Genomic DNA, 8,780 nt, shown 5'->3' on the forward strand with positions numbered 1-8,780 from the left:
GCATACAAGGTATGTATTGGAGAGAGTAAGCAGTGTTTGATGCAGCCCTGTGAATGAGAAAGTTTCCCTTTTGTGTCTCTGGATGTTTGTCTTCTGTAAAGCAAGTGTTGTTTCACAATTCTCACTGGTAAGTAATTGTTTTGCAAAAAGCATTTAAAAGAACATTTGCTCCTGTTTTTAGTTAAGCAAAGCCCACTTCACATGTTTCTGAGTGTAACGTTTATCCTTGTTCTTAAATGTCAAACCTACTTGTATACTATTTTTCTTGTTATGCTGAGCAATGCAACTAGCTTATTTCAAGTAGCTCGTCATGTATGACCTTACTTTCAAGAACTTAAGTGTATTACTTTTGAAAAAGTCTATTTTTCATGAGAAAAATGCATTGGTAAGTTACACTAACACAGTGTTTCTATACGTATTATGAAATGTGAGAGAAGTGAAAACCTACTGCTAAAGTATCTTTTTCTTAACTAAATAGAGGTATCTACAAATACCTATAAATGATGCCGTTCCAAGGTTTTTGTGGTGACATGCACCTTTTATTGAAAAATAGCCTAAAGGCAAAAATGTCACTGCAAATACGTGAACATTAATTTTGCCCCAAATAGTTTGGTTGTGATTCATAAGCAGCTACTTCTTTGTGCAAAATAGTAACTTTCATTAAATCCCAGATATACAACAAAACATTTTCTTCTATGGCCTGGACTACTGGGAAGTAAGGACTTTAGTGGTAGGGTACTTAACATGTTGACAAAAATATGTTCATGCTTCCATCTCCACAGATAAATGTTTTTTTGACACTGTTCCATTATGTAGGTTTACAATGCTTAAACAGAAACAACTGCAGAAAGCAAGCCTCCTAATATTGGCAGCATTACATTTCCTTAGAATACATTGCTTTGTTTTGCTGTTCTCTTTTGTCATTAATACCTTTCTTCTTCTTAGTTTAAGCTAATCTTTCTCTTTAGATTCTGTGGGCGTTTCAGTTCCTTTTTGGTCCTGTTCTTCATCTTAAGTCAATTTTTATTGTCAGGGTCCCTGCTTTTGTTACTTTTTTGTTACTCTCTGAATCCTCATCGGTGTTCTTCCAGAGTTTCTCTATCCCAGCCCATTCTTTTCTTGTTTTTGTTTCTTTCTTTCACTTAGAGTTTTATGTATCTGGCTTCTGGAGAGAAGGAGCACCTGTGCCTCATTAAATACACATCAGCTAATCAGTGCATAATAGAAGAGCATCTGACCCTGCCAAAGCACTGTGACATATCTCATGTTTGAGTATTTCAAGCAATATCGCTCTGAGCTGAAGCATCATGGCCTGTTAAAAATCTAGGGGGTATCATCTACAGCTGCTGTATGGTTCCCAGGCTTCCCTCACCAAAAAGAAACACTCTGTATTCCCAGTCTCCAAAAAACTTCAGCTGAGGCTGGTCCTGGTTTTGGTCCTGGCCAGGGAAAGTAGTCCTGGCTGCGTAGATCATTACTTCTCTCTTACTAACCACAGTATGATAGGTTCTTTACGTGGTAGCTCACAGTTTTATTTTACGTTTAGATGCGTAAGAAGGGTTCCGTTCGAGGCACATTGGCTGCTGACGTCTAGAGGAGGTCTCTCTGTAGGTTCTGAGGCAAATCAAGCTGTGTAAGTCAACTGCTGGATGGAAAAGGAGAAAAGTGACTAATATATGGATGGGAATTGCTGGCAAAATTATATCTCGACAATGCTTCTGGGCTGTAAGCTCACACCTGTTTGAGAACCTCAATGTGATCAACAGCTGAAGATGACGTTTTGTGTCCAGGGTACATAAGAGACCTTCTCTGTACATGGACACTGATCAATTGCAGGTGCTCAGTCTGGTTGCAGAATGCCTTACACACTGGCAATGTAATCCAGTTCTTTGTGCTCATCTAGTGCAGAAACCCAAAGTGTGTGACCATTGTTACCGCCATGCTGGTACTGAGCTCTGAAGCCTGCAAGTAGTTTTCTGGGCACAAATCAGAAAAGTCAGGATCACACGATATGTGGACTTAATCCACATAATTGAGGGAAACTGTGGGCTGTCATCTTTAAAACGTGTTAACTTCACAAAATCCAGTTCCATACAGAAATTTAAAAATATTAAATTATATTAAAATTGTTAATGCAGGAAGCAGGGTTTTCAGAGGTTTGCAGACTTCTGAGTATTTGTGTCTATTACTTTAATGTTGGTATTTCCCACTGTGACTGTTTTAATACTGCAGATGGGATCCCCAGCCAAAGCATTTTTTAAATCCTACTGATTGGTGTGAGGTTTCTCAGACTGGAGCTGCTGTCCACCAGTGAGGGGATAGCACCCAAATTAAGATTCCCTAACAAATCTCGCATTGCTTTGGTATGATTTGTTCAGTCCTGGTGATGTTTTGACTGCCCTGCCCTATTTTTCTTGGAGGTTAATGAAACTATCTGTTTGGAAATTAATATTCAAATGAACTGCTAATGCTTAATTGTGTGTCTTCTTTCTCCACAGTTACGTAATCAAGGCCAAGTCAGAGGAACAAGTGCTGCCAACGATGAATGATGATGGATTTAACCATCACATGCAGTGTTGATATACAAACGTGTGTGTGGATGCATGATTATTTGTATATAATTATATATACGCACATGCATACTGAAGGGGGTTGTTACAGTGTCTCCAGGGTACTATACCTGTCCTCAGCAAAGATGCAAAGGAAACTGCTTTCATTATGTATACCTGAAGCAAATAAAAATCAACTGAGTAGTGTCATTTAAAGGTTGAATTAACTGCAGAATTATGTTAACTGGTATGTTTCATGAATGTCAATACTGGACCAATTTATTCCTTACATTTTTTTTCCTGTCTTGAGTCACTCTGCTATAACTTGCCCGTATCTCAGTGTAAAGAAACAGATTGAAATAAGTTGATTTCAATTTTGTGTCTTCCCTATGTCGTCATTTTTGGAATAGGAACAATGAATGTATTTATAGCTATTTATTTCTGGATTGTCATTATCCTATAGTCAAATCAGAAAGAAATTTCTATTAGCAGAAATTGGAAGACTTTTACTGTTGAATGAGTTTGACTCAAACTTTACCCATTCTCACTGATTTAAAAAAAAAAAATAAAAATGTTTTATTGGACTTTTGTACATTCAAATGCTAATGTTTTTTCTTCATTAAAATTGGCAAGATTAAGGAAAAATGGCTGGTGATTTATAAAATACCTGCAATTTGGAATTTTCCGGAAGCTGGCTTTCTAGACAAAGAAACCGACAATATTTTAAGTATATCTTAGGTCATGCAGTGAAAATGGAGGCAGATAGACCTTCTCTAAAGTAATACCGTTAATAAAAATTGCAATTTTCCAGAGTTTCAACTTTGGAAGCTATGCAAATGGTCTTGATTTCACACACATTACACAATGGAATATAATGGTGATTTTAGCTCTTTTCATGTTGAAAATACACTTAAAAAGAGATGTATGCTTTCAGATATTATGAAAGTTTAAATTGTAGCATCTACCGTGTTTATCTGATATTTGTTAGGAGTGGACACACAAAAGAAAAGATGGTGTAATTAAGGTGGTCTGTAGATAACTCTCAAATAGGAAAATGTCTTCAGCATTTTTAAGAAAATATTGAGATAGAGCGTATCATAGGTATATATTGTCAAAATGCTAGATCAGAAAAATTATTTTAGAAACACTAGTTAAGTTCTAATACTGCCTTGTGTCCCCAGAAACCTCGGTAAGGCAATCCTTGCTTAAGCATCCATCTTTATATAATCTCACATACATCCAACTATTCAGAACCTTTTTTTTTCTTAGGCTGCTTACGAAAGGAGTCATCTGATTTCTGCAACCATCAATGATAATATTTGCCTAAACTTGAAGGGTAGCAGGGCCAGGTCTGCCATATGGCTGACCCTGCCAGTGCACGCGTCTGCTGTGAGGGCTGGGCACTGAAGTGCCTGCCAGCAAGTGGACATTTGTACATTTCTTCTGTGCAATTTCACCTTCCTGTCCTTCATACTGCAAAGCTGATGGTTTTTTTTGTTTGTTTTCCTTTTTGGATTAGCGATTAAATGGTGCTTGTTCTCTGTACCATCAGGAGGTCAGTTTTGCAAATATATGTACATACACACATGATTTAAAAAGGAGGGCTGTTGCAAACCTGGAAAACTAAGGTCTCAGTTCTCTTTCAATGGTAGAATACAAGTTCCACTGTCATCAAAATGAGTCAAAAATGAGTCATAATGGAAACTGAGGGAAAGGGACCCTACAACTTTCATATCTTTGGACTTGTGAAAATTTGAGAGAATCTTGTAGTGAATGTAAAATGTTGAGTTTACTTTGGCAGACTTTGGTGTGACCTACAGCAAAACAGTCAATGAAATTTAAATAAATTTGGTGATAAAATGCTCTGTCTCTTGTCTTAGGTATTAGTACTTGTGGTTTGCTAATGATCTGGCATTTAGTTTTACTGAAGTGCTTGAGAAGGTTGGAAGTCCTCTAAGGATGAGCTTCAGTTGTTGTGAGCTCAAATGTGTGCTTGTATGTTAGAAGCAATTGAGGCGGTGGGTTGTTGGATATTTTGGTTTAGGACTTCAAGCAGAGTAACACATAATTAGCTTGAACCTTGCCATTATCTGGAGTATAAAGAAGGTGGTTTGCTTTCATTGTTATGACTTCCTACCTTAATATGCCAGGCTAGATTTTTGCAGATGTTTGCGTCTGGTATTCTTGGAATAGAGTGGTGCTCTGGTTGATATGTCTTCATGTGTTACGGGTACTGCTAATCCTGTATTCTGCCTTTGTAAGGAAAAGATCATCCCAATGTGCAGAGTGAATGGGGTGGAAAACATTTATAGTTTTAAGGAGGAATCAGCAGCAGTGCCAGTTTGACATTAGAAAATGGAGGCATCAGTCACTTTACCCTGGTGTAGAGGCTAATTTACAAAAATGTGGCTCCTTCAGACTGAATTAGTGTGCAAACTTTCTTACAGAATACTTGAGGAAGTGGCAAATATATTTCCAGGTTCCCTGGAAAGAACATCTGAGAAACCTTTTAAGTTGGGATAAGATATATAAGGATACAGCAGGTAGGGGGGAGTGGTTGAGCAACTAACAGGCTTGTTTATTCTGGTGTCAGTGAAATGCAAAGCTTCAGAACAGACCTCTGAAGAAAGACCTGAAAACTTTAATATAAAATTATCAGAGGCAGCTGCAAATAGGTTGCATGGGATGATTCTGTCGTGTGTCAATTTATTATGGTCATAAGAGCAAAGATATGTATTAGGCTGGGAAAGGTGAAGCAGTTGCAAGCAAGTGGTGGAGTCTGGACCGGAGAAGGGATTGCAGAGCTGCAAGTGACCCCTGATCCAGGTATGGTGTTGAAGAGGGGGTCCCATCTTGCCCATGGTTCGTGGCCCTCACCTGCCTGGCAAGGCTGCAGAGAGCACTTGCAGCTGACTTGGTTTTGGAGACTCCTTTCCCCCATAGGAAGGAAGGGAGGACTGAGACAGCTCTTTGAGCTAAAAAGGGCTAAAATATCCATGTGTCTGTCCTGACAGTGCAGGCCTGTCTTGGCAGCATCAGTGACCAGATACATCTTGTAAGTTAGCTGGCCTCAAGATTAGGAGCAGGAGCTTGCTGACACTGATTAAAACCATTGTCCTATGGGATGAGAAATCTGGAAATGGACTGTGGGCTACCAAGTCTGCTGAAATTGCTGGATTTCAGGAACCATTGATGTTTTTTGGTTGTTTTCTTAATATGTAGTCTTTGGCAGTACATAGTCATAGAATCATTTACCAGTTTGTGTTGGAAGGGACCTTAAAGATCATCTAGTTCCAACCCCCCTGCCATGGCAGGGATGAGCCATCCACAACTTCTCTGGGCAATCTGTTCCAGTGCCTCACCACCCTCTGAGTGAAGAATTTCCTCCAACATCTAATTAACATCTAATCTAATTCTCCCATTTTTTAGCTTAAAACCGTTAAACCGTTCCTCTTGTTTTTTTTACAAGCCCTTTTAAGTATTGAAAAGCTGCAGTAAGGTCACCATGGAGCCTCCCTTTTTCAAGCTCAACTTCCCCAGCTCTCTCTTTCTTCATAGGGGTGCTCCAGCCCTCTGAACAACTTTGTGGCTCTCATCTTGACCCATTCTAACATCCACATCCTTCTTGTGCTGAGGGCCACAGACCTGGATGCAGTACTCCAAGGGGGGCCCAGCCCTCTTGCTCACTAATGAGGATGCGGTAGGAGCAAGAACTGCAAAATGGAGCAGGACAAGAGTTTGTCCTCGGTGTGCACTAAATAAAAGCTTGCCTCTTTGTGTCTCATTGGATGTAGGGCTTTGGCCTCCCCTCCCTGACTTCACCTTTCTCATAATTGGCCACTTCAGTAACAATGCCATGTGTATTTGAGGTATTTAAAAAATAACCTTATCGCTGGAATAAGATAGAGGTGATCAGGATTATGACAGGGAAAATATTCTGTTCAGTAGTATGTTTACAAATTACAGAGAAACTCAGGTAATGGCTATTTATTGCAAGGTATCTTTGCAGGTTGTACAATAGTGTATTTTTTTCTCTCAGGTCCCAGTTTTCAGAATTCCCTGGTGAAAGCTTAAGATAACCTGGCATCTGCATTGCCTCTTGTAATTGTCTGCAACAAGGCTTTACTCCTACTTTTCCCGTCAGCACTTGTCATTTGTGAGCTATTGCTGACAAGGTCACTGGTGTCGGATTTGTGGCCTGTCCCTGCTGACCCAGCAGGCCCGGGGTTTACCCCTGACAGCAGAGGCCGCTACCATTGCCAAAGAGCAGCCGGAGGGCTCAACATGGCTGGGGCAGCAGCTGCTGTCACTTCTGAAGGGGGCATCTGCAGTAGACAGGTCTAACAGGGATGCTGGAAGTGATTTCCAGCAATGCCTTAGCCCAGAGAGGTCCTACAGAGAGCCTTTCACCACAGAGCTGGGTGCATGGGGCAGAGGGCCTTGCACAGGTGTCTGTGTGGGCAGCAGGCTGGCCCCTCTCCACAGCCCTGTCTGGAGTCTGTCTTGGGAAGAGCAGCAGCTGCAACAAAACAGTTCAGACTAATCATTCTTCTGGTTTCAGCAGGGAGTCTGTCAGTGGGAAGGATGCTTATTTCACCTGAGGTCAAATGGCTGCACATCAAATAGGAAGCAAGGTGCGTGCACCTCCATCCACAGTCTGGCGTTGGAAACCTGTGGCTGGGCACCAGATAATGGCTGCTAGAAAATGGCACCAAGGCAAGGAAGAGCTTTTGCAGACCACCTTGGTTTGGGCATGTGGGCAATTCACCGATATATTCAGTGTCCAGGCAGCGAGAACCTGTAAATGGGTGTGCTGGCGCACCCTTCGGTGGGCCACAGTGGTGCCTGTACCAGGGAGCAATAGGGAGGCCTGGGCCCAGGCTCTGCTGGAAGGGGCGGGAGGATGGCGTTCCACAGCCTCTGCCTTGGTGCCAAGTCACAGCCTGGCCTGGGAAAGGTCCCACTTGGTGACAGCCTGGTGGCTGGTGCCCTTGGGACACCTTTGTTTTGGACAATGGGTAGTGATGGGCTGTGTGGTTCATATTGCTTTGTCTTGGGAGAAGGCTCAGAGCAAGAAAATATCACTTTTTCAAGATGTTTATGAGTACATGGTATAAATGATGATATCTGTATAACGTAAAAAACTGATGCATAGTGTAGCGTAGTGAACACTATCACTCTGCTCTGTATTTGGCTCTGCATGCAGTCCTGTTATGGTAGGTGGGAAGAGTTTCTTGTGAATGTGTTTTCAGAATAGGGCTATTGTTTGTGACTGATACTGCTGTGAGAAATTGGTTCCCTGCAGACCTGCATGGCATGGCTGTGCCCCGCGTGGCTGGGTTAGCTGTGTGCCAACATGGGCGCAGCTCTGACTCTTTGTGGACAAATTTCTGCCTGCTAAGAGTGTGTAATCATCGGCTATAAATTGAAACTTGTATGGCTCCTTTTAGTAAATGCAAAATTGAATTGTCTTTTTTTTTTTTTTTTTTTTTTTGAACTACACAGCTTGCTTAGCTTCCAGATGGCAAACCAATATGAAGCAATGGAAGTGCAACATGGTTTTGTTATAATGGATATGTAAACGTGATATTTATTCACTGCAGTAGACTGCTGTGAACCATATTCTAGCAGTACCGTTTTAAATACATTACTTGGCTGCACATAAGAATGTGGTCTAAAATGGACTTGCAAGGAATTTTTTTCTTCTAGTGGATGTTTTTTAATCATTGTAAAAAAAAAAAAAAAAAAAAAAAAAAAAGGGGGGGGGGGTGTTTCTTGCCTTAATGTGTGGACTGGGAAATGTCAGAAAAAAGTCTATTTGTGCTTTAGAATTTGTGGTGTGGGTTGTTTTGTTTTTTTTACCCTAATGCTTTTTTGAGTGTACTCTGAGCTTGTCTCCTTTCCTTCCCTCCCCCAAACCACAATATCAGTCTGAAAATGTCTCTGATAAGGCAACTTAATATGAATGTCTCAAAATTCAGTTGATTCAGCTGCATTTGGGAGCTATGTGATGTACTTGGAAGTGTTCTTGTTCCTCTATTCTGGTGAGCACAGAAGGGTCCTTGCCATGGGGTTCCTTGCTCCAGCATTGTCAGTCTCAGCTGAATCTTTGCATTTTCAGAGGTGAACACCCATGTCTAAGGAGTTGTTATTCTTCCACTTCAGGCCATGGGGCAACACTTTCACTGTTTTGAATAAATGGGAACAGGCTGAGCAGCAGAAATCTGCTCC

At 41.1% G+C, this 8,780-nt stretch overlaps 1 protein-coding gene across 1 annotated transcript in view; it reads left to right on the forward strand.

Annotated features, from left to right (window-relative positions):
* Window positions 1–2,784, forward strand: part of PITPNB (phosphatidylinositol transfer protein beta) — a 28,906-nt gene extending 26,122 nt beyond the window's left edge. The window contains exon 10 of the mRNA XM_082773985.1: window positions 2,499–2,784. Coding sequence (XP_082630111.1) covers window positions 2,499–2,549 — 51 coding nt within the window. The 3' untranslated portion in view covers window positions 2,550–2,784. The remainder of the gene's footprint in view (window positions 1–2,498) is intronic.
* Window positions 2,785–8,780: the final 5,996 nt, after the last annotated feature.

The sequence above is a fragment of the Aythya marila genome, assembly GCF_965140915.1.
Source record: "Aythya marila genome assembly, chromosome: 17".
Classification (NCBI taxonomy): domain Eukaryota; kingdom Metazoa; phylum Chordata; class Aves; order Anseriformes; family Anatidae; genus Aythya; species Aythya marila.